At 42.4% G+C, this 25,671-nt stretch overlaps 2 protein-coding genes across 4 annotated transcripts in view; one reads left to right on the top strand and one right to left on the bottom strand.

The window, feature by feature from the left end:
- TAOK1 (TAO kinase 1) overlaps nt 1-13,953 on the top strand; it is a 145,135-nt gene extending 131,182 nt beyond the window's left edge. For all 3 annotated transcript variants that reach the window (XM_043585574.1, XM_043585575.1, XM_043585577.1), the window contains one exon: nt 4,629-13,953. In XM_043585574.1, the coding sequence (XP_043441509.1) occupies nt 4,629-5,090 (462 nt within the window). In that variant the 3' untranslated portion in view covers nt 5,091-13,953. The remainder of the gene's footprint in view (nt 1-4,628) is intronic.
- Nucleotides 13,954-16,660: 2,707 nt separating this feature from the next.
- Nucleotides 16,661-25,278, bottom strand: ABHD15 (abhydrolase domain containing 15). Its single transcript, XM_043585580.1, has 2 exons — nt 24,403-25,278; nt 16,661-21,537 (listed from the first exon to the last, which is right to left on the bottom strand). The coding sequence occupies exons 1-2, from the start codon at nt 25,269-25,271 to the stop codon at nt 21,012-21,014; spliced, it is 1,395 nt and encodes a 464-aa protein (XP_043441515.1). The 5' UTR covers nt 25,272-25,278; the 3' UTR covers nt 16,661-21,011.
- Nucleotides 25,279-25,671: the final 393 nt, after the last annotated feature.

Genomic DNA, 25,671 nt, shown 5'->3' with positions numbered 1-25,671 from the left:
GTTTACATTTCAAGTGAAGTGCATGACTATAAAGTAGTTGGGTCATTTGGCAACTACCAAGTCCATGTACCTTCTCTACAAAAACTTTGAAAATTTTTAACAGGTATTTTTCTGCACTTTGTACTTACTGGTTGTACAGATAAGAAACAGTCATCTGAAAATAGAGGTGAAATCAGAGTTGTTCATAGATGAATAACAATTCTCTTTGGAGATTGCTTTCAGCCTCTAAATGAACCAAAAATTGTTCCTTTAGGTTGTTGAGACACCAACAATGTAAGCTGCACTTGACTCACATGAGGTCTTATTACAACTTTTCTTGCTCTTCCTTTACATAAACAGCAAGATAACATAACTAAATGTTAAATTCCATGTGAATTTTATACATGCATGAAAAGTGGCAGTGTCTCTGAAGTATAAATGGGCTTTTTTATTATCATTGAATTTTCTTTCAGTATTTCACAGCATCAACAACATGGTTGGTAGGTGTTTTTTTTGTTTGTTTTGTTGTTGTTATTGTTGTTTTTGTTTTTATAATTTTTTGAGGGGGAGGGCAGCAGGAGAGGGAGAATCTTAGGCTTCACGCCCAGTGCAGAGCCAGACGTGGGGCTCGATCTCATGACTGTGAGATCATGACCTGAGTGGAAACCAAGAGTTGGATGTTCAACCGACTGAGCCACCCAGGCACCCCTCAGTATGTCACAGCACCAACAACATGGTTAGTAGTTTTTAAGTAAGAATCGACAATTGGAATATTTTATAGGGCCTTTCTTGTGGAACATAGAAATAATCACACTTAATTTCAAAGGAGATGGGTTGGAAGAGCCTTTCAAAAGTCTTAATTATGGTAATTCTTATCTACCCAGTGAAACCACCTTTCTAATTTTCAGAAATAACTAACATCTTTTAAAAGAAATGGGAATTAATATAGCCCATCACAAATCATAGTTTTCATTTTTATCTTGTTGAAAAATGTTCTGAGTTTAAGTGACAAAACTAATCAAAATTAAAACTGTGCTTACTAGATAAAAGGTTGAGAAACATTAATGTGTAAAATATATATGTATATATGTATCTGGTTGCTGTACCCCAACCAGACACATAGATACGTATATATTTTTAAGTAGGCTTCACACCCAGCACAGAACCCAGTGTGGGGCTTGAACTCATGACTGTGAGATCAAGACCTGAGCTGAGACCAAGAGTCAGATGCCTAATGAACTGAGCTGCCCAGGTACTCCAGTGTGTTTAATGCTTTTGTCATAAGTTTCCTTCATAATATGTAAGACATCTGGATCAGTTATATACTTAACACATTCTCATCCCTTGAATTATCATTTTCTCGTGCCCTTACACGTGTTCCTTCTGCTGAAAATATCTTTTCCTCCCCTTTGTCTTCCTGGTAAATCTGTTTTCTTCCTTCAGAATCCAGTTTCTGCCACCTCCTCTGAGAATACTTTGCCCTCGTCTCTCTCCCTTATAGAGTGAATCACTCCATCCCTTTTTATTTTTGTACCTTATAAATTCGTTATTATGTCTTACCACATTCTATTGAGATTTTGTATTTGCATGTGTCTCCCATGCTAAACTTCATATTCTTTAAAAAGGGTACTTCTGAAAACTTGATACATAAGAACTAAACATTTGTTGAATTAAAGTTCTGCAGAGAAGTGACTATTGGCTTAAATCATCAAATACCTTGATATCTGATTTAATGCTCCTTTATCTCTTTTTATCTTTTAAAAACTGTTTATGGAAATTTTAAAACATACACAAGTAGGAATTAGTACAATGAAATCCCCAAGTACTCACCACCCAGCTTCAACAGTTATTAATATTTTGCTAATTTTTTCTTATCTATCCCCCTGCTCCACACGCACAGCTTTATGTGGTGGAGGCAGGAGGTGGGGAAGAATGTCTGGAGTATTTTAAAGCAAATTTCAGCATACCATCATTTGACTCCTAAATATAGGTAAAGACTTTTTGAATTTAACATAATGATAATTCCATTGTGATATCTAAGAAAGTTCATAATAAAATTTTAATATTGTTTAATACTCAGTCCATGCCTAAGTTTCCCCTTTTATCTCAAAAATGTCTTAAGTTGGTTTATTTGGATTGGGGCCCAGACAGAGTCTACACATTGCATTTGGTTAATTTTTTTTTTTAAGTTTTTAAAATTTATTTAGAGAGAGAGAGAGAGTGAGCTGGGGAGGGGCAGAGAGAGGGAGAGACAGAATCCCAAGCAGGCTCTGTGCCACTAGTGCAGAGCCTGACATGGAATTTGAACTCCTGAACTGTGAGATCATGACCTGAGCCAAGACCAAGAGTTGACTGCTTAACCAACTGAGCCATCCAGGCACCTCTGGTTAATTATCTTTTAAGTCTTTTAGTCTGTAACCACTCCTGCCCCCCCCCCTTTTTTTTTTTACTGAGGATTGGATCATTTACTCTGTAGGAATTCTCACATGTGAATTTGACTTATTTCATTTTTGTGGTGTCATTTAATGTATTCCTGTCTCCTTTACTTCATATTTCCTGTAAACTGGTAATTAAATCTGGAGGCATGATAATATTTAGATTAAACTTTCTTTTCTTTCAAAAAATTTTGCAGGTAATTTTCATAAGGGTTACTGTGTACTTCCTTTTGCATCACATCAAGAGATACATAATGTCTAGTTGTCTCACTTTTAAGTGATATTAATATTGATCAGTGGGTTCAGGTTTTGTCCATCTGATCATTCAAGAGTTCTCTATCAACCTTTTTTTTAAATTTTCTATTGACTATTATGTATTTTTTAACATTAAAAAAAATCATATACAGCCAACTATCTTTATTTGTAATACCTTCCAGTTTTTCAGAACTGATGATGATGGCTACCCTGCTATGAATCTTTAGCTACATAGAATCTTCTAACTTTTTAATGAAAACTTTTTAGGTTTTTTGGTTTGTTTGTGTTCACTTAAAGTTTTGGTCTGTCTAGAATATGGTATTAAGATGGGGTTCCATTTCCTTCTAGATATTAGCCAATTGTGCTTGCATTATTTTTTTCCCCATTAAATTAAGTACTGCTTTTGTCTTGCATTAAAAGCCTGCAAACTGAGGTCTTCATTCTGTTTTACTAATTATCTGTTTCACACCAATACCATATTTTATTAGAGTGACAGGATGTCTGATAGGGCTAGTTTCCCCTTACCCATGTTTTTTTTCATTCATTTTTTTACCTAATGAATTTAATAGCCATTTATGATAATTACCTTGATTTATTTTTTTAAAGTAGTGTCTGCACCCAGCATGGGGCTTGAACTCAAGAGTCACCTGCTGTACTAACTGAGCCAGCCAGGCACCCCTGCCTTTGCTTTTAAGAATTTGACTTTGGGGTGTCTGGGTGGCTCAGTCAGTTAAGTGTCTGACTTTAGCTCAGGTCATGATCTCATGGCTCATGAGTTTGAGCCTGCATCGGGCTCTGTGCTGACAGGTCAGAGCCTGGAGCCTGCTTTGGATTCTATATCTCCCTCTCTCTGCCCCTCCCCTGCTCACACTCTGTCTCTCTCTCTCAAAAATAAATAAACATTAAAAACCAAATTAAAAAAAAAAAAGAACTTGATTTTAACCTGAAACTAATGTAACATCAACTATATTAAATATAAAATCATCTAATTTAATTAAAAAATGTTTTTTGAATGTTTATTCAACATTCAACAAGCTCCAGTCTCTGAGCTGTCAGCACAGAGCCCAACACGAGGCTGAACCCATGAACCGTAAGGTCATTACCTGAGCTGAAGTCAGACACCTAATCCAACTAAACCACCCAGGCACCCCTAATTTAATTTTTAAAAAAGAATGTGATCTTACACATTAAAAAAAATAAATTGTACATGATTCCTAGAGTACATTTCTTTAATTTCTTTATAGAATTTTGTTTTAAGTTTTTATTTATTTATTTTTAAGTAATCTCTGCATTCAGTGTGGGTCTGGAACTCATGACCCTGAGATCAGGAATCACATACTCTTCAAACTGAACTAGCCAGGTGCCCCACATCTCTTTAAATTCTTAAATGTGCAGGGCATCTGGGTGTCTCAGTTGGTTAAAAATCTGACTCTTGGTTTCAGCTCAGGTCATGATCTCACCATGACCTCATGAGATCAAGCCCTGCATTGGGCTCTGTGCTGACAGTGTGGAGCCTGCTTGGGATTCTCTCTCCCTTGCTTTCTGTCCCTCCCCCACTCACATGCATGCTTGCTTGCACTCTCTCTCAAAAAAAAAAAAACAAAAAAACTTTAGGGTGGCTCAGTCAGTTGGGCATCCGACTTCAGCTCAGGTCATGATCTCGCGGCTCGTGAGTTCAAGCCCCACATCGGGCTCTGTGCTGACAGCTCGGAGCCTGAAGCCTGCTTCAGATTCTGTGTCTCCCTCTCTCTCTGCCCCTCCCCCACTCACACTCTCTCTTTCCCTCAAGGATAAATGTTAAAATTTTTTTAACTTTAAACATACATCCATAAAATAGCCAGAATGAACTATTTTTATGATTCACTTCAAAGCTGAGTAATTACTGTTCCCTTAATTTATAGATTTTCTTTTAAATAAATCACCTTTTTTTTTTTTGCTTTCCTCCCCAACCCCAAACAGATTGAGGAAGAGATGTTGGCTTTGCAGAATGAACGCACAGAACGAATAAGAAGTCTGTTGGAGCGCCAAGCCAGAGAAATTGAAGCTTTTGACTCTGAAAGCATGAGACTAGGTTTTAGTAACATGGTCCTTTCCAATCTTTCCCCTGAGGCATTTAGCCACAGCTACCCGGGAGCTTCTGGTTGGTCTCATAATCCTACTGGGGGTCCAGGACCTCACTGGGGTCATCCCATGGGTGGCCCACCACAGGCTTGGGGCCATCCAATGCAAGGTGGACCCCAACCATGGGGTCACCCTTCAGGGCCAATGCAAGGGGTACCCCGAGGTAGCAGTATGGGAGTCCGCAATAGCCCTCAGGCTCTGAGGCGGACAGCTTCTGGGGGACGGACAGAGCAGGGCATGAGCAGAAGCACGAGTGTCACTTCACAAATATCCAATGGGTCACACATGTCTTATACATAACTTAATAATTGAGAGTGGCAATTCCGCTGGAGCTGTCTGCCAAAAGAAACTGCCTACAGACATCATCACAGCAGCCTCCTCACTTGGGTACTACAGTGTGGACGCTGAGTGCATATGGTATATTTTATTCATTTTTGTAAAGCATTCTGTTTTGTGTTTACTAATTGAGATGTCATAGCATTTGGCTGCCGGGTTTTGTTTTGTTCTTTAACTTCTGGAAAAATTTTGAAACGGGGAATTGTGTGTATGTAAAAAGAAATTGGCTAGATTGGGGGTAATTTTTGAACACTGCAAAAATAGAATACAGCATAGTGGCGTGAGTCATCACTTTGGGGCTACTGTATTCTAAGAAATTTGTGAAAAGATCTAAAGCCTTCCCCACACCCCAAATTCTTATGAGCCACTCACAGCAGGCAGGCAGCATATGTTGAGCCAAGTGATTATGGAAACACACCTGTATCCCCTCACCAGTGTATTTTCTTTATTAAATTGGTCTGACTTCTCGGCCTCATTTGGAGTAAAAGAGTAGAAATTCACGAACACTAAAGGGTTGCATTGACTTTTACAGAGAGTAGAAAACAACTTAGTTCTTTTTCTGAATGCTGCATAGGTTTGTCAGTTTTTGTTTTTGTTTTGTCCGTTCAATTGTGCCTTCTTTGTGGCATGGTGAGATGGAGGTGCTTCAGGAGATCACAAGTTGTGTGGGAATTGCATCAACAAACCTGTGAGTCTTCAAAGGGGAGACTGGAAGGTGAGAGAGGCCCCTGAAAGTTCATGTGGTGGGTATGTTCAGCAGCAGAGTGAGGAGATGAAGCCTATATATCCTAATGTTTTATTGCTTTTACTGTGATATCTCATCCTAGCTAAGCTCTATAACTCCCAAGACCCCAAACAGTACTTTTACTTTGTACAAAAACAGACATATAGCCAATATAAATCAAATGCCAGAGGTATTTGAAGGATGCCATATTTGCAAACTGCCATCCATTGGAATTCTCATTACACTACATAGACATAATTTGATTATCCTCCCCCTTTTGGCTTATGGGATTTCCTGTTTACAAGTAGAATAGCCAATTATTTAAATATTTAGTTGCCATAGTGAACCAGGAGTCACTGAGCCAATGACTTTACCAGCTGCTGACTAATCCTCATCACCACTGTAGATTTTGCTGCATGTGCAGGTCCTTTTTTTTTTCTTTTCTCTCTCTCTCTCTCTCTCTCTTTTTTTTTGGCTGTTTTTGTTGCTGCAATACTTTACAAACTTTTAGTTCCTTGAGACTTAGTGACCATTTGGCATCATGTTAACATCACACAGTAGGAAACACCACTTCCAGAAGTCTCTAGCCTCAGTGCTAAAGTACTACTGAAAAGGAACTATCAAGTTTGGCAAATTAAAAAAGACAAAAAAAAAGGTTAAGTAAGTTATAGTGGTCAAGGAATCTCTTAATGAAAGCTAACTTTTTTTTTCCCCAGAGAGGGGCATGTTTTGTTTTGTTTTATGTTTTGCAGTGAAGGATCAACCCAACGCTAAAAGTCAGATGTTCCTTGGCATTCCACACCCAGTGTGGAAATTGAGTTGAAGGTGGTTAAGGAGCTATGAGTATGACTTGAAGGAAAAAAAATGTCCTTCCCAGTGACAGATCAGAGTTTCTTGCAAGTTATTGCCCTGCCCCCTCCCCAGTTGTCTTGAAGAACCCTTGCTACTAACTCTGGGTCCTCATTTTCATGTGGTCAGAGGACTCCAAGTTAGAATTCCCTAAGTCTCACTCAGTGACACCTAGACCTGAGTGATGACCAAACAGTAATCTATCACTGTTGAAATCTTGGTTTTTCTCAACCAAATTTAAGTCTTCCCCAGGTATGTCAGCCCAATCTCCATGAAGCCTCCCCTTTAGGAGTTTCTGGCATTCATTTAAAGGTAACTGGAAGAAAAATTAATATTTTAATGTAAATTTTTAAAAAACCAAGGTAACAGTAGAATTCACACTCAGTTTAGGCAGTGTTTCAGATAACACTATGATACATTGTCCTTTTGACCATGCTCACGATCACTAGTTATTAGGTGAATATAACATGCACTTGTCCTATCTAATGAAAGGGGCTTCTGATTTTCTGAATCTCTCTTTTCTGGCATTAAAATATTACCGTGTTTCAAACAAACTGAGATATATACCTGTTTGGAGGAAAATGATAGGAGAGCTCTTTAGAATTAATTAAATGTCCAAAAATGTAATGGAATTTTATATATTTCAAAAAACTCTCATTCAGTCTGGCCAATCTGTACTACTGGAGGGGGTGGAATATGGAAGCAGATCAGTTTTGCGTACGAAACTCTTTAAAATCCAAAATACTACCCGTGATACATGCTAGAGTCTACTTGTGGACTTAGTCAAATCGAGTTATTGAGTTCATATATACTTTTAAAATCGTGATTGAGTACTGACTCCGCATGTCTGTCCAGTAGGGCTTTGTATCTATCTGATTGAATTGCATGACAGCCAGTTTTATATGTAGGTCATGACTATACCTGGATTATTCCATTAAGTTAACTTAATTAAAATATTTATAGTTTGCAAAAATAATTTCACTTAATTGGTTTGTGTGATCTGACTTCTGAGGAATCTCATACATGGTAGGAATCATCAAAGAGTAAAGCTTGTAGCAGGAAAATATGAAAAGTTTTGAGAGATCCTAAAGAAAGAAGCAGGCACTTTCTGAGTCAGTGTACAAATGTCAACATTTGATCAAATTAATACTACCTCCTCCCCAGTGTTGGTGTTCACTTGGTATATATGTATTTAAGAAAATAAAAAGTATGGGAAATTTGTCCAGCATATCAGAACGTTGTAAATGCTATATCTGGTATCCAGAGCTTGGCAGTAAAAAGTTTCTTGTGTTCACTGTCTCTCCCATTTTTTAAGTTAGCATTTTAAAAATGCAAAACCTCATACCTTGAAATATATTATTCCTAATTGGGTTTCCTTCCTTTTGCACATACTTTTTCTCTTCTTATTAAAGTTAGCTCTAACCCCAAATTATAGGATCTGAAAGTATTTTCATGATATAGAGAATGTTAGCTGGAAAATGTGTTTATATTGTTTTTATTTAGAGCTGCCAGTCCTTTTAGTCCTTTCTATGCCTAGAGATGAATAGTCCTGCGTTTGAACCACCCCACAGGTATAATATGCTTGGTACCCAAGGCCAAGGGTTTATTGATAAATTGAACTTTTTAGCAAAGTCATTATGATTTTCAGCTACCTAGACATCAAGACCATTCAGTACACTAAAACTGTCCTTGACACTCCTCCCTATTTTTCCTCACCCCCCACCCCCAAATCGAAAACTCTATGAGTATCTTTCTCAGACCGTAAGGCTGACTTTAGTAACTTTCTACTTCTTTAAGTACTAAATGTCTGGCATTTTAAACTTTTATAGAATACATTGTGTTGGACACTGGAATAATACTGTTTATTTTCACCTGTGAAAAAATGACTATTGTACTTGAAACACCTCCTTTGCATTTCTCCATTTGTGCCATTCACTAGTGGAAATAAATTGTATTATACCATGATCTACTGGCTTTTTAAAACTGTGTTAAATATGCACATTTTGGTATAGTTATTATCATTTGTATGTATATACTGTATATACATATGAGTGTCTATATGTGTGTATAGATAGATGGATGTAATTCATACTGTACATTTCCATCAGGGTGCTTAAGGTTCTGTTATTTTGTTATTTCAGTCCTCAGTTAAGGCAAGAATGCATGTGTTTCTTAAGAATGAGTATTCTGGGTTGATATTTATGAGAAGGTGGTCATTAGATGCAATCTTTTCTTTTTTACTCCCTTCTTAGCACTTGTGTGGGTGGAAAGAAAGTTAAGTAAATGTGGAACCATAAGTTGCAATGCAGTAAAATAATGCCAGGGGAGGAGCCAGTTAGTGTCTCTGTGAGTTTGTGTTGTGATGCAATAAACGATAAGTGGTGCAGAGAGAAGTGAACCGTGGAAATTACAAACACTGGTGGTGATTCCTCTGCCAAGATGATGAAAAGAACCAGTAAGTCACAGTCTCCATGTGCGCGATCTCGGTGTATTTCTTAGTAGTGATGCCATTGATCCTCTTGCTCTTTTTACTCCATTGATACTAACACTTACACATTTTGCTAAGGACCAAAACAGCCAAGAAAGGAATTACTGCTAAAGCATCTAAGGTTCTCCTAAACGGTGAGATCAACAGGAAATGGCCACTGGGAGAGAAGGATATGGTATTGGTGTGGGGCTTTCTCCCTTGAGCTGCCTCTTCTTGCTTGCCAATAGTTAAGTTCTTCATGCACCTTCCAGCTCTTCTGAGCCACTACTATTCAAGCACAGATTTGGCCCAACACAGCAACCCTTTCCTGGGAGGTTTATATGGTCCTGCATTCTGTCCCATGCTTACAATGTGAAGTGTGTAGTGTGTATTCAAGTCAGAAAATAATATATTTAAGGTATAGAAGTGTGAATCTCCTATAATGATGGAAGAAGAGGTTCTTGTTTCTTAGATAGAAAACTACCTTCTCTAAGGAACAAAGCCAAAACTTGGGCTGTCATCTTTGAGCTGCTTACCAAAATACAGATCATTATTAAAGAGAGACAAAGTCTCTCTTCTTTTCCCTCACCTAACATGATAGTGCCCCTGAGGTTGTAGCATTGCCTTTGAGAAGGCGCTCACTTACTCTTAAGTTGAGAACTGGAAATTTCCCATCCTCAGATTCCCTAAAGGATGAAGGCTGTGCTGTACACTTAGCAGACTTGCCTCTTGTATGCAAGGACTACTGATTGAAGTCTGTCTTGCTGTGTGTGTGGTTATGTTGTCTGCACTTTTATGAAATCACCACAATAGGTCTGCATTGGAAATGACTATTCATTTGTAAGGAAGTAAGTTTTATTTAAACATTGTCTAGAAAAAGAAAGTGAAGCTGAGAACTCTTCCGTTATTGTGCATTTATATTTTTCTGCTGAATTCCGGTAGCCCCCTTTAAAGTCACGTTGACTAAGTTTTCCCTCGTTTATATTCAAATTTCCAAAATTTCACTCACACAAAGGAAGAGAACCCGTTTGGCCTAATGACAGTCTTCAGATTACAAGAAATATAAATTAATATGCACCTTATCTGCCTCTTGTGGGTTTCTTAAACTTGCACTTCCCTCCCACCCACCCAAAAATAGATATCTTTAAAGAAAATACAGGCGGAGAATTAAAACTGGGGAGCCATTTACTATGTCACCATCACTGTTAACTGTTTCCCAGCAATCCTAACTTTTTGAAGTTGCGGAGAGATTTTTTTGCGTGTATGTATGTGTCTGTCTGTGTCGGGTTTACTTTTTGATTTTAAATATACAATAAATTCTTCTTTAATGTAGAAAAAAGTGAATCCTCTCTGAAACAGGATGCCCACTGGATATACCAACCTGGACATCTGTAGGTAGTTTGCCATGGAAAAGTGGAGAGAAGATGAGATTTCTGAATGAATGAATGAAAAGGGTGTCTTGATGCCCAAGGAGCCCTCCCCCCCCCCCCAAGTACGGGTAATTCAGCCTGCACAGTTTCCTTTTCACTCATAGTTTTTAGCAATTATGAGTGAAAAATCATGTAATTATCTGTAAATATGTAGCTAACAAATTGACCTAGTTTCTGTATTTTTTTTGTTTTTGTACTAAAGTTTATAAGTCTGTGCCAGCTAGAGAGGAGTTGCTGTCATTGCCAGTTGTGGTCCTAGCATCTAATCCTGAAACCATCCTAGGTGACATTTTTAGAATTAATGCTTAACTGTTGTTGAACAGGGGAAAGTGAAGCTTAATCGGTCAGGTTTTACATCTTTTGAAGCAAAGTCATTTTATTTAATATAATGATTACATGTTTTCGATCATGAATGAGGTAGGGAGCCTCCCTCCCCCAGTGGCCATGTTTACAGATGTGTGTTTTGTCTATAAAGTGCAAGAGTTTTAATGTTTATGTAAATTATGCAGGTGATAACATTATGGCTTGGAACTGTTTATTGGGCTCTGTAGCTGAACTTTCAGTGAAATGAACTATGTGAATTGCTGGCACATTGATCCCATTTCTGGAGTATTTTTCTATTTCCAGAATTGCATATGTTCCTTTGTCATTATCCCCACTAAACCTTTCTCTGAAATGCCTTGTAGCCTAAGGTATTACAGGCTGGTAAATATAGACGAGGGAAATGCATTTTAAAAAACCCGTGAACCGTCGTTTGTATGCATTCAGTACTGATATGTTTCAGTGGCAACTCTGAGGTCAGTGGAGTTTAGCAAAATGAGATACCAATGTTAATGAAAAGTGTGTACTCTTTGCTTTTGCATGGCTTGGCTTAGCTTCAAAGGTGTATTAGGGCCACTTGAAAGCATGAAAACCAGTTGTATGGGAACAGGTTTCTCTCAGTGGCACATTTTGCTTTTTCTGAGCCCTCAAGTACATTGCCTCAGCATGAACATTATTGTTACTATAAGTTGCACATGGTCATGGAGTGAATTACGTGATTTAAAAAGATGTAACTGCTTAATGTTTTCAGATTCTGGCTGGTCCATGTGACTATTTGGCACATATCAAACAGTGGGAGAGGGGTGTCCTGGACCCTTCTAACCCCCTTGTTGTCATAGACAACTATATTTAGTTTATTAAGATGTTGGCTGCCCCTGGTGTGTTGCCAGATAGCTCTTTTTTGGTGCCCATTCCAAATGTGCTTCCTTGCATTTCATAATATCAAAGAAACCACCACCCTTCTCCCTAACATTTTATGTGTTACACATTTTCTTCCACATTAAATGGGAATTGTGCCTACTTAGAGTGCCCCTCCAATTAATTACATGTATGTGTCCTAAAATAATCCAAGCCAGAGACACAAGGTGGAAGAATTTTTTTAAAAAGTCCACTTGAGGCCAGTAATTTATCTGACAAGATATTTTACCACATTATCTTGACACTTGATATATGAGCCTATTAGGAGTTGCAGGTGGTTTCATAGGGCAAAATCCAAGTGGAGAGGATATGTGGGGTTTCTATTAGAAGATAATTTTCTTCGTATTTTACCTTTCCTTTTATGATCCTTCTGTGCTAGGTTAGAATAGGTTAATGCTCCAAATTTATTGAGTTTTGGTTTTTATCTTTTAGAGAAATTTTTACAAAAGCAATGGTCTGATGTAAATAACATTTTAAAGTAATAGTGCACATACCTTTCCCAGACTGTTCCAACCAGATAATTTGTAAATGCTTTAGAGTTTTTTAAATTAACACTTGTGTTGCTAAATCCTATTTATGTAAGTCTGCTAAAATTTTTAACCCATTTAAAACTTAAAACGAACATTTAAATAATGGATGGGTTACTCTGAGCAACCTAGCTTTCAGAACCCCCTTGTTTTAGTGTATGAAAAAGCCTAATGCGCATTAATGAGGTTGGAGAGACTTTGAGAAATATGTATAGTGTATATTTTAAAACAGCTTTGCTTGTATTGTGAAGATTTAAAAACAAACTTGAGATTTTTAACGTAACTATTAACACAGTTTTAACATAAGTTATCCCACTGGGTTTAAGAGCATCTTGAATGTATAATCCTTTTGGTAACCCAGGTTGGTTTCTGCTTTCACCAGTCATCCAAACATATTATTTATGTTTTTAGTTTTATATACTCATTTCCCTTTGTTTTCCTCAACCAGCATGATTTTTTTGCACATGTATTGTAGAAATTTTTAAGAAAAGTTAAAATACATCGTTTTCTCTGAATTTCCTTCACTTCTCTCTTCCTTTCTACTAACCCCTTACCTTACAGGCCACATCGCTCCATTTGCATCATTTGTGCAAATGCCAGGGTTGGTTTTTATTTTTATTTTTGCTATTTACCTAAAAAAAGAAAAAAAAGAAAAAGAAAAATGCTTCAGTCAATTGCTTTTTTATTTAAAAAAGAAAAAAGAAAAGAAAAAAAGCTGTAACCTTATCATTTCCGAGTAGACCATTGAGAGATGAATGCACACCTGTAATGGCCCAGGACCAGCTCTGGTGGCTAAAGGGAATATGGTAACTAAGCAAGAAGTTCTTTTCTAAAAGTGGTTTATATTATTCACGATCTCTTTCCGTTATTCCCACAAGTCAGGGGTCCAGATAAAATGAGGGTTATCAGCTAACTGATATGTTATCATTGAGGTTCATCAATGAATTTGTACATTTCTACTTCCCTTTGGTGAAGGGAAAAATGATGATTTTGCAAGACCTAGATTTTGGCTTGGTTTCTTGCCTCCTTTTTTGGCAGCCTTCATCTTCTCATCTCCCAAAGCCCTTGAGCCTGTAGGGTTTTCGCGGTAGACAAAGGACTTGTGGTCTTTTAAAACTAGGACTGATTTTTTGGTGAGAGATTATCATGTTGAAAGTGATGTTCTGCCACTTTACTGATGACTAATTTTAAATATACACAGTCCTCTCAATTTTCGGACCAAACAGATGCCCACAGTGGAGGCTTATCAAGGGTTGCAATGGGGAAGAAGCCTCTCCCTCACTGTCAGCACCAGCTGGTAAAGGTGACTGTACAGATGTGCATTTTCCTTTTGGTAGAAATGGTCCGCAGCACTAACTGGTAAGGCTTATTGTACAGTATATTGTCAGTATTCTTCTGGTTCAACATACCTTATAGTTCATATATAACCTGTATTAATTGTATAGATTGTGCATTTAAAGCTGTTACCAAGTTGTCAGAACATAAGAGCGAAAACAAGGTCATATGTAATATTTTGTTTGTAAGTATCCTTTGTATCATAGCAAAGGAAATGTTTAAAAAAAATCAACTGTAATAAAGTAATTTTAGTACACAGAGTGTCTGCTTAGTTTTTTAAAGTAATTTTATTTCCAAAAGATCAAGTATATTTCAATTAAGTGACTGTTAATCTCAGGCACAGTGCTAGATGTTGGGGCTATTACAAAAATGTGTAAGATACAGGGAAGAGTGAACTCCCTGATACAGACATAAACCCTCCAGTCTAATGGCCTCAGATTCTCTTTGCCCAGAGAATGAAGTCGCTGATTGTGTTGTGGGTGTGAGGTGGTCCTCATTTAGGTTCTGATGGTTCAGTGCAGGTTCTGCGGTTTTATACAGACCCATGTTCTAGTCTGTGTAACTGCAGCTCCTCCCACCACACACAGACACATGAATGTATGTGGTTCATGGACCTTGTACAGAACTTCAAAAGGTCATTTCATCTGGGTGGTTTTACCTTCCCTAATTTGAAAATTCATATTTTCTGCCCCTGTTTGGGGCAAATTTCTAATCTAGCCCCATTGCTTAAAACACTGTTAAAGTGACTATTTTTGCCAGAGGCTAATTTGGGGAGAGGGAGTTTCATGTTTTTTAGTTAGAAAACATTTTTTTAAATGTTTATTTTGAGAGAGAGTGAGTGAGCAGGGGAGGTGCAGAGAGAAGGAAAGAGAGAGCATCCCAAGCAGACGCTGCGCTGACAGTGCAGAGCCTGACACGAGGCTTGAACCCACAAACCGTGAGATCATGACCTGAGCTGAAACCAAGAGACGCTTAACCCGCTGAGCCACCCAGGTGACCCTAACTAGAAACTTTTAAGTGTCATTTTAAAAAGTAGAATTGTTACCTGCTTTATTGAAGAGAATACTGTCTGAAAAGTACTTTTAACTTTTTAACACAGCTTTTTAACTTCTAGTGTGTTGATACTGAGCTATTTCTACATTAACATTTTATGTAGTGTAATTATGCAGGAGATCCAAGATTAGATCCCAGATCTCTTATGGCCAGCATTTCCAACCTCCTACTTAGAATTTGGAGGAACTCAAAAAAGGTTTAAGAAACAAGATTTCTAGGGTGCCTGGGTGGCTCAGTCGGTTAAATGTCCGACTTCAGCCCAGGTCATGATCTCGCAGTCCTTGAATGCAAGCTCTGCATCAGGGTCTGTGCGGACAGCTCAGAGCCTGGAGCCTGCTTTAGTTTCTGTGTCTCCCTCTCTCTCCCTTCCCCACTCACACTCTGTCAAAAATAAACATTAAAAAACATTAAGGAAAAAAAATTTCTTCTTTCTCCCCACATTTGGGCTCTTCAAACTGTAGTGGAAAGAGAGTACTGTAAAACTTGTAGCTTATATATCCCCTGTCAACAACCCAAATGTCTAATTTGTCATTGTCTAAACACATCAAAGATGCTCTAAGCTATGCTTTAGCTGTCAAAACCTATCCTGACTGTAAAAGAATTTTGAACATAAATAAAAATTTGCCATAGTGTTTGGCTAGCTCCACAGCCACAGTGGCGATAAGCTAAGGCTATCACTTGCATCTCAGAGATGCCAGCTGGAAAATGAGGGTCTCTGTATGTGTAGTGACCAATTAGTGACTTTAATTGCTACTATATCTGCAGATACTTGTTCTTAATGGTAGAGGAAAACAGAGTTGCTGAGGGCATTGAGGGTGTTGAGGCTGTGCAGGCTATGCAATAAGCAACCTTACGGGTGCCATTTATAGATTAACGTGTGTGGTTTCCCCGCAGAGCTGTGCACTAAGCAGCTCTGAAGACGAATTATTTCCCCTTTCGTTACCATGCTTTATGAAGTCTAAAATGGGCATTATTTACTGTCATCTCAGCCAGTGATAGACTAGAAAAGGCAAAGTATGGCATAAACAGCACTGATTTGGGGTCTGGGCTTTAGCCCCATAACCAGTAATGATGAGATCTTAAAGCCACATCTTTTCTGACCATTTATAAGAACTAGGAAAACAGTTTTGGGCTGGAACAAATGAACCAATGTGCAACCTGTTAGCTATAACATGGTTATCAGAGAATGTGTGTGTGCACTCGTTGTTTGGGCAGGGGGTGGGGAGAGTTTGCCCTCAATTGAGCAGCCCAGGACCCAGCTCATGCAGGCCTTCCTAGCTTTACCATGAAATTAATAACTGGAACTTCTTGGCCTTGTAAGAATTGGAGAACACATTCCGTCTGAAGGCAAATGCCACCTCATCCTAGAGGTCTTTGAGCTCTGGTTGACAAACTAAGTAGACTTGGACAAGGGGACCTACCTACTTTTATTATTTTATTCTATCCCAACAGACCTTCTGAATTAAGGCCTATTTACAGTCTCAATCTCTTTATGTGGAACAACTTGTAAAATAACTTTCCCAAAGTCCTATGAGTCACAGATAAAGTAGAAAATAGAACCCACGTCTCCAAGCTACCTCTTCAGTACTCTATTCCAAGTTAACTAATTGCTCACTGGAAAATATCTTTTTGTAGGTATCATTGATTGGGGAATTTTGAGTTTGCTGGGAAATTATTAGCCCAGAGCAGGAGGCCTGGTTTTTGATTAAACAGAGCTGCCACTGGATGTGCCTGAGAACAACACAAAGCTAGATGTACAGAAGTGAAGCAACCGCCAGCAAACAGAATGTGCAGCGAGACTCTGTTAACTCTGCAGGTGGGTAAGCAGGCATGGCTCAGTACACACAGGACTTCAGAAGACAAACAGAGCCTTTGTTTCTGGAGATTTAAAAAATAATGACATTCCATTGTTGCAGGGAGACTGCAATTTATTATTCAGACGCAAACAAGTTAGAAGTTTTTGTTCGGCCACAATGGTGATAAGTACTAGGGTATTACGTCATTACACAGGAAGGCTGGACACGGAGGGGTTAGAGACATTTATCTTTGATGTGTTAGTGTCTTGTGTTTCTTTTAATGAAATTCCATTTTTCTTTCAAACTCTTAGTGCTTCCCGGATACTTTAGAGTATAATTGTTGGGTATCTGAAAAACATCCTCGGTCACTTTGGCAAGGTTATTATTTTTTTAAGATTTTATTTATAAGTAATCTTTACACCCAACGTGGGGCTCAAATTCACAACCCTGAGATCAAGAGTTACATGCTCCACCAACAGAGCCAGCCAGGTGTCCCTTGGCAAGGTTATTTTCATTAAAATCTTTATGTCCTTTTCCAATTCCCAGAATCTGGAAAAGGTCTGTGATCTTGATTCCAACCAACCAAAAGTCTTTGCAACTTACCGAGCTCATTACCATTATTTCAATTCACCACCTCTCAGGTGAGAAGAGACTTTATATCTAATCTAGACCACCCTTGGGCCACCTGGCTGGCTTGGGGCAAAGTCGGTAGAGCAGGCAACTCTTGATCTTGGGGCTGTGAGTTCAAGTCCCACATTGGGTGTAGGGCTTACTTTAAAAAAAAAAAAGTGGGTCACCTGGGTGGCCCAGTCATTTAAGCATCCGACTCTTGATTTCGACTAAGGTCATGATCTCACGTTTTAGAGATCTCACATATTCTGCTGTCAGCACAGAGCCTGCTTGGGAGTTTCTCTCTACCCCTCCCCTGCTTGTTGTCTCTATCTCAAAATAAATAAACATTAAAAAAAAGAAAACTAATTTAGCCCCCCCCCCCCTTATTTCTCAGCACATGTCCCCTCTCTGATGTGTGCCAAATGGCAGTCCAGCTTGCATGTCCCACCAGTTTCGTGGGACTTGCTGCTTCCTGAGGCATTCATTCCATCTCCAGGCACTCCCTACATATAACTTGTCAATCTTGTCTCAAAAACTGTGATAACTAGGGAAGGTTTCTTATGCCATCCATTGTGGCTTGACTATAGAATCACAAATACTCATTGGCATTGTTACCAAGTCTTACCAAAGTGGCCAATTGTGTCTGCTTGTTTAAGCACAGAGAGGAATGCAGGCTAAAGTTCATTTCTAAAGGAAGATACCTTGGCGTTACTAAGGGTGGCTGACTGAAAAAGGCTCTTGTGGTCTGGGTGGAAAGTAAGTACAGAGGAGATCCTGACTCTGGGGTAATTTTGAGGTTATATATAAGGCCAAAATGATACTTCCTGTGTCATGACTTTTTCTAACAGTACTCAAATCTTAGAAAGGATACCTTCACCCAAAACAGAGATGATATCTCCTCAAAGTGAGGATTTGGTGCTTTGTTTTTCATACTGTCTCTGGCCAAGCCCCCCTAGACACCTACGTATAAATACATAAAATACTAACTCTTTAAGAGAATCAAGTTCTAGCTAGCACAGTCTTAGGTATCAGAGATCATAACTACTGAGAACTCAACCTTCCGAGGCAACTGTTTGCTTCCTGGCACTCTGATCCAATGTGAGGAGACAGAGGGCTCAGTCTGCTTCTGAGATCGTGCCTCCTTTAAGCCATGGGGTTTGGGGGAATTTTTTGTTTCTTTGTTTTCTCTTACCATTTGAAGGTGTTAATAAATAATGAAGAGACCAAAAGGAAGGCAAGCAAGTGAATGAGGGCCTGAGAGGATCATGTAAGACTTGAGACCTGGAAAACTCCCAACTCAGAGGTACTTCCTTGGGTTGTCTCAGGTTTTTTTTTGTTTGTTTTTGTTTTTGTTCTGGTGCCCTCTCTGAGGCTAGTTTTGTTTTGTTGTTTGGTTTTTCCTTCCTCAACCTCATAACTTGGTATTTTGTTCAAGGATCACATATTCTCTCTGGGGTTCTTCTGGCTGGTTTCATGTAATTAGCTATTAACCAAAGCAGAGCCAATATGGGCGATTCCTTCATTGTTACACTGAAGGACAGGGTCACCCAAACCTGCCCCGATAGGGGCTGCACATTCTTGGCAAAATGAGCTGAAAAAGCAGTGATGGGAAGATGAGAAAGAAGTAGCTTCCTGAGATAGGTTATAAGCACGTGGGGCGCAAGGGACACGGAGGAGAAATACCTTAGGGTTTAGGTATTAGGGCCCTGGGTCGAAGGGAATTAATGAAGCCTGGGCTACAACTGAAAGGAAATTTTTATATGTATGTACATGCACCCCACCCCCACAAACTTACTTTCTTATAATAAAGGAAAAGAAAACGAACTACAGTTTCTCCAAAAGCTATTATCTTAAAGAACCAGAGTCCCATGGCCAGATACCAGATATCAGAAACAATCCAGAGTTCAGCCCTTGGGGGCTCTGGAAGCTGTGGGCTTAAAAACCACTGGGCTGCTTCCCATTTTGCAGGCAGTTCTGAATGATCCTAGGTCCTGCATGTGGGACTGCAGGACCCTGACTAATTGAAATCCCCACTATGCCAGATGCTGGGGGAGAGGGGTGGCCAGATGTCAGTAATTCTTGCTCAGCAAGCCCTGTGCCGAGGCTGATAACCAGCAGTAGGACGGCTCCTTTAGATTTCAGTTCCTTGCTATTTCTCCTGCTCAAAAATGGTGAAAGAATGTTAGATGAGGAATGTGGAGGAGGAGGAGCAAGAAATGAGAAAGAAGGGAAGACATTTTTTCATGACAGGATAATGTGCTTTCGATACAATTGAGTGTTGTCTGCATTTCGGGTGAGATTCTTGGATAGTTCCGAGTTTCTTCCTATTTGATCTAGAAGAAGAAGGCTGGACTAAGATCATCTAAACCTGAAAATTACGGCCCCAGGAATTCCTCATATCAAGCCTTAAACATCTCTCCTCTTTAAAATTGCTTTGCTGTTTGTGAGGCCAGGACGGAGCTTCGGGTCAAAGCAGGTGTCTTCTTTCTTGATGACAAAATAAAACTTCAGGGCAAAGCTCTTAGCAACACATAGAACTAGATGCCTGCCCTATTGTTTAATGGCCTAATCCAAACCAGGATGTGCGGATCAATCTGTACGATGCCTTAGTTTACTCTGATCTTCAGCATTATTCCTCATGAAACCAAACACCATAAAAACAGTCACTGAGTGGCCAGATCCAGGAGGAAGTTTTTTCTACATCTAGACGGATGGCCTTTTGAATAAATTGACCAGAAAAACTTGGTAATGGGAAATATTCATAAATCACTGGGTCAGCACCAGCCAACCTCTTGGAACTTTTGCTTTCCCTGGCCCCAGGTGTCTCTCCAGGCTCTGGAGAGGAAGAGACTAGTAGTAGGGTCAGAAAAGAGGGCAACTAACCAGAAAACACCAAAGATACAAGATTTATACTTTTTGCCACTTAGAGAAAGCCCACGTGGCAGAAGAAAAGTAGCTCTGGCTAAGGTTTTCCGGAATAACCTCCAGGAACGGTACTGGAGGGAGCAGCTAGAGTACCTAAGTGTCTGGCTCTTTGAACCATGGTCTGGCAGACTGTGTGTGAGGACTTCCTCTTCCTAGAATCATCGATCTCTCTAGGCTTGAGGTCCTCGCCTGAAGCCCCAGATCTGCCCAACCAAGATTTGCAGAACTAGTCCGGAAGACAGGACCTCAGTCTTCCAGGCACAGACACATTCACTCCATAACTTAACCTCACCACCCCAGCCTCAGCAAGCATTCACTGCCTCTGCCGCCTTTCTCACACTCACGCAAGACTGACGCAGCCACACCGCTCTAGGAGCTTCCACAGCTGCCACAGCATGAAGTCAGCAGAGAGCCACAACCACAGAACCGAATGAGGGAAGTGGGACTAAGACACAAACATCCTGTCCTCACTGCAGTGAGTGGCTCCAGATCAAGAATCAGGGTCATAGAGCCGATTATTTATGTGGGACACAGCTCCCCGATGACATACATAAACCCATTTTCTCTGTAGTCCTTTTGAGTGAGAGAGTATTTTCTCCTGAATCCATGGCTTAAATGGTGCTATTCTTTGGTTTAGGAGGTTGATGACAGGAGACAGTGACAGTGACAGTGACAGCCCAGCTGCTGACCAGGAAGAGCCAGGATGTGTTGAGCAAAGCCTGGGGCGGGAGTGTTCTCCGGGTAAAGTGAGCACCAGCTTGCTGGAAGTCCCATCTCTTCCCACGGACCAGTTCAAGAGAGAAGGGGCTGAATCAGTGATCAAGAGCTGGGACCGCCTGCCGCCTTCAGTCCTCACTACCTTTTCAGGACTCTGGCGTGCCCAGCCCTGCTCTTCTGTGCAGGACTAGGGATGTTCCTGGGCCAGGTCTCACCTTGTGTACGATCGCTTCCAGCTAAAGATCTCCTCCAGATGGGAAGAGGGAGAGACCTCCCGCTTCTGCAGGGTTCCCCAGCGACGGCGGCCCCCTAGGAATGAAGCTCGGCGCCTGCTCAGCCCCTTCATCCTCTCTTCCGTTCGGAAGAACTCAGTCAAGGCCCGGAAGTACTCCAAGATGACCTCATGGCTCCAGGCTGGCAAGGGCTCCTGGCGCAGGAAGCCACAGTGGCCTCCGTGGTGACTGAGAAGGAGGAAGAAGTAGGGGTTGCTGTGAAAGAGTTCGGTGGGCAGAAAGTGGTCTGGGGGCCCACACACGGGGTCATCAGCACTACAGATACACAACACGGGCACCGCGGCCTCGTCCACATCCCGGAGGGGGTCGTTGTGGTCCCAATAGGTGTCCCAGCTGATGGGGAAACTCTTGGTGTGGCAGAAGAGGGTCTCCTCAAACTCTCTCAGGGAGCGGCTCCTGAACAGTTTGTGGGTGTCCACTGTGTCCTGCAGGGCCGAGGCGTACCTGGCAGCAAGAAGGTGAACGGGGAAGGTAGGAAGGAGAGGGAAGAATGAGAAAACAAATTGATAGCAGAAGTAATGGGGAGGCGGGGTGGGGGTGGGGGAGTTCACAGGCCAGATTCTGGCCACAGAAACCTTCTTTGGCCATATAATATTTTTTAAAACTTGCATTTCATTGTCATCATTTAAAGATTTTATTTTTTTTTTCTTTAAAGTTTTATTTAAGTAATCTCTACACCCACTATACGAGTGGGGTTTGAACTCATGACCCTGAGATGAAGACTCCCGTGCTCTTCCAACTGAGCCAGCCAGGCACCCCTAAAGATTTTATTTTTTTAAGTAAACTCTACACCCCAGTGTGGGGCTCAAACCTTACAACCCCGAGATCAAGAGTCACGTGCTCTGCCGACTCATGAAGCCAGGTGCCTCGTCATTGTTTAAAACCAGGAGGTTGTACATAAAAGGCAGCTACTTGGATTCTCGAGGGAAATGGAAAGGTCTGGCAACGTGGGCTGGCATTCCTCAGGGCAACAAGCAGTGCATCTCTTCCCTTTTTCCTGTGTCACAGTTCCTACCAGGCCTGCCACTCTTGACATTACCTGCCCAGCCCTGGGACAGCAAGTGACTTTACAGCCAATGATCCATAGTGTGACAGCTCTCCTCCTGATCACAACTTCTGATCCTCTGTAGGGAACTTGCTTTGAATTCTCACCTCCTGAACCCCTGCTAGAGCTCCCTGGCTCAGACTATCCAAACCAGCAGGTGACATCCCCCATTGTTAACATTTTACTTTAGGTTATATTAGCCTTTTTTTTTTTTTTTTTTTTTAAAGCTAATATGCTGGGGGTGCCTGGGTAGCTCAGTCTGTTGAGAGTCAGACTCTTGATCTGGGCTCAGGTCATGATCTCACATGAGTTTGAGCCCCGCCTCGAGCTTGGGATTCTGTCTCTTCCTCTCTCCACCCCATTCCCCTCAAAATAAATAAACTTAAAAAAAAAAAAAAAAGCCTAATATGGTGCCCAGATAATGGCAAATAAGTGTGACCTTGAGCAGTGATGCAGGTATTCCTAGAGAGGGCCAGGCAGCAGAGGAAGTGGCTGGGAGTATCATTACTTTACAGGGTAAGCTCCCACAAGGGAGCCTGAGAGCTACTGCTCTGGGGAAGAGGGACATTTTTGCTGTTTCCACCCCCATGGAGACAGCCCAGCACCCTGACAAGGGGGCCAGGACAGGCAGCTCAGTCTTTTGGGTGGTTCAGTCCAAACTTAAGCCAGTTGAATTTGGATGTGTGTCTCCTACAAACATTCAAAAAGGTTTGCCCTTTTTTTCAATCCCAAATTTCCATGGGCAGGGCAGATCCTAAAGGCCCAGACTTCCTCTCCACTTCTCTCACCTTACTCCAGCTGGTGCCCAGAGTCAGCACTGGTGGTGGTCATTTGGGGATGGAAACTGGCAATTAAGCCATATAAGAACACCTTACCCTTGGACTCCTCACAAGTTCTGGGTTGCCATGACAGCACTGGGCCATTGTGGAGCTCAGGGATTGGCCTTCTCACAACAAAATGGGGCAAGGAAAGAAAGAGGGGGCACCTGGGTGGCTCAGTTGGTTAAGTATTTGCAGCAAATTCGAGCCCTGCATCGGGCTCTCTGCTGTAAGCTCACAGAGCCTGCTTCAGAACCTCTGTTTCCCCCACACACACATATATTTCTGCCCCTCCCTTGGTTGTGATTTCTCTCTCTCTCTCTCTCTCTCTCTCTCTCTCTCTCTCTCTCTCAAAAATAAACATTTAAAAAATCTATTTAGGGGTGCCTGGGTGGTTCCATGGGTTGAGTGTCCGACTTCAGCTCAGGTCATGATGTCGAGGTTCATGAGTTCAAACCCCGTGCTGGGCTCTGTGCTGACAACTCAGAGGCTGGAGCCCACTTGGGATTCTGGGTCTCCCTCTCTCTCTCTGCCCCTTCCCTGCTCGTTTTCTTTCTCTCTTTCTCTCTCTCTCAAAAATAAATAAAAACGTTAAAAAAATTTTTAAACTAATAAAAATTAAGAAAAAAAAAAGAGGAAAGAGAAATCACAATTGCCACCACTTTTTGAGCACCTACCCAGTGCTAGGATTTGAACCCCAGTGGTTCTGACTGCACATCCCAGGTCTTTCTGCACGCCACACTTTCTGCTATAATGTCTTTGATCTCATTTTGCCATTTCCTAGGAAAGCAACGGTGCATGCTGAGATGTGGTTATTTGCTGTGGGAACATCGATCAGGCCTTCTAAGTGCCAAAGTCTCACCTGTCACAATAATGGTAGATTGCTCTCCTTTTGGGGACTTTTTTTTAAAAACTATGTTGACATATTCTTTAAATTTTGGGATTCAATATACCTAGGAATATGCAAAACATTTGTCAAGTCCAAAGAATGTTAAAAATCACGTAACACCAAATTTCTGATTCCTGTCACCTCCAGTCTCAGACACTGGAAGGAAACATTCTGGATAATCATTTGTAATTGCTTCCAGAGGCCTCTTTGCTGATTTGACAAACTGTGTGAATTAAGTGGTAAATGTCAGGTGCTGCCTCTGCTACAGGTGGGGCAGGTGATCAGGTTGCTAGGACACGCTGGGGCTGAGGTGAGGCCACGCGCTCCAGGCCAGGAGTCCATAGTTTAGCATAACGATGCGAGCCCATCTATGGCTTTTAAACCTGCTTGCCTGGTTCTGTGTAGACCAGAGGGTTAGGGCAGCTTCAGAAATTGTGTGAGGAGAACTTTGCTCAAACTGCCCTAAACCTATTTGATTCAATACTAGGTAGAGATGTTTCTTGGTCAGCCTAAGACCTCTATTGCCCCCTTGCCCGGCTGGGGCCTCCGTTACCCACCTGCTGAGGGTGATCTTCTGGTGGAGCAGAAAGCCCCGCTCGTAGGGCCAGGGCAGGCCGGCCTCAAACCACTCGCGGCAGCGTAGCACCGGCGAGATGCAGGCGGCGCCGGTCACATAGCTGGAGGAGCCGCATTCGCCCAGGTAGGAGAGCAGGAGCGCTGAGCCTGAGCCCTCGCTCACCGCGAACAGAGGGGCCGCCGGGTGTCGGAAGCGGATGTAAGTGACCGCCTCCTTGAGGTCGGACGGGTCCCCGAAAGGCTGCAGCCGGGGACTGACCAGCGGGCAGCCGTGGTGGCCGCGGCGGTGGAAGATGACCGGGTAGTAGCCGCGTTCCAGGGCGAGCAGGCAGAGGCCGAGCACGTTGCGAGTGAGGCGCCCCCATGCATTGGGGATCACCAGCAGCACCGCGGGAAGGCCCCCGGCGTTGGTGACCCGCCGACCCCGGGGGCAAGGTCCCACGACCCAGTCTAGGGCCACCAGCCCGTCGTCCGCCAACTGCAGGTACTCTCGGGCCAGCTCAGGCCCCGGCGCCACCGGCAGCACAAAGTGGCAGAGGGTCTGCAGGTGGGGCCCGGAGAGCCAGGAACGCGGGCGCGGCTCCAGAGCTGCTGAATGTCGTAAGGCGCTCAGCAGGCACTGGGCCAGCGCCGACGGCTTACAGATGAGCCTGCACCCTCCGGGCAGCGGCTCACGCCCGTCGCTGAACTCGTCCGCGGCGCCTCTGCCGTCCACCTCCTCCTCGTGGTCCCGGCCGCGAGGCCCGGGCAGAGTCCTCGCTCCGACGGCGCGCCGCAGCCGCGGGGCGAGCAGGCCGAGCAGGGCGAGCGCGGCCAGAAGCAGGGCGAGGGCGGCGCCCCACGGCGGCATGGCAAGGCGGGAGAGCCCCCGGCGGATAGCGGGCGGCGGGTGGAAGGCAGCGGGGCCGTCCCCTCGGCGAGCTCCCCGCTCTGCCCGCGGCTCCGCCCGGCGGCTGGCAGCTGCCCCAGGCTCTCCTGCGCGGAGGTGGGGGGTGGACGCTCCGGATTGGCCGTGGCCCCGCAGAGGCAGCCAGTTCGGGCCCGGCTCCCCTCGCCCGCCCCCCACTCCCGCCCCTGGCCCTTTGTACAGCGATTGCGACAAGCTGAAGCAGAGGGTGAAAGGAGCCTAGGCCACAAAAAGGGAGTGAGGACGCGCCAGAGGGCCGGAAGGGAGTGGGGAGGGCAGCGAGCCGAGGAGTGGGGTGTTGTCGGCAGACAGTGGGGAGACTCGGAGACCGAGGATCCAGACT

The sequence above is a fragment of the Prionailurus bengalensis genome, chromosome E1 (assembly GCF_016509475.1).
Source record: "Prionailurus bengalensis isolate Pbe53 chromosome E1, Fcat_Pben_1.1_paternal_pri, whole genome shotgun sequence".
NCBI classification, from domain to species: domain Eukaryota; kingdom Metazoa; phylum Chordata; class Mammalia; order Carnivora; family Felidae; genus Prionailurus; species Prionailurus bengalensis.
This window is presented reverse-complemented; position numbering and strand designations above follow the sequence as displayed.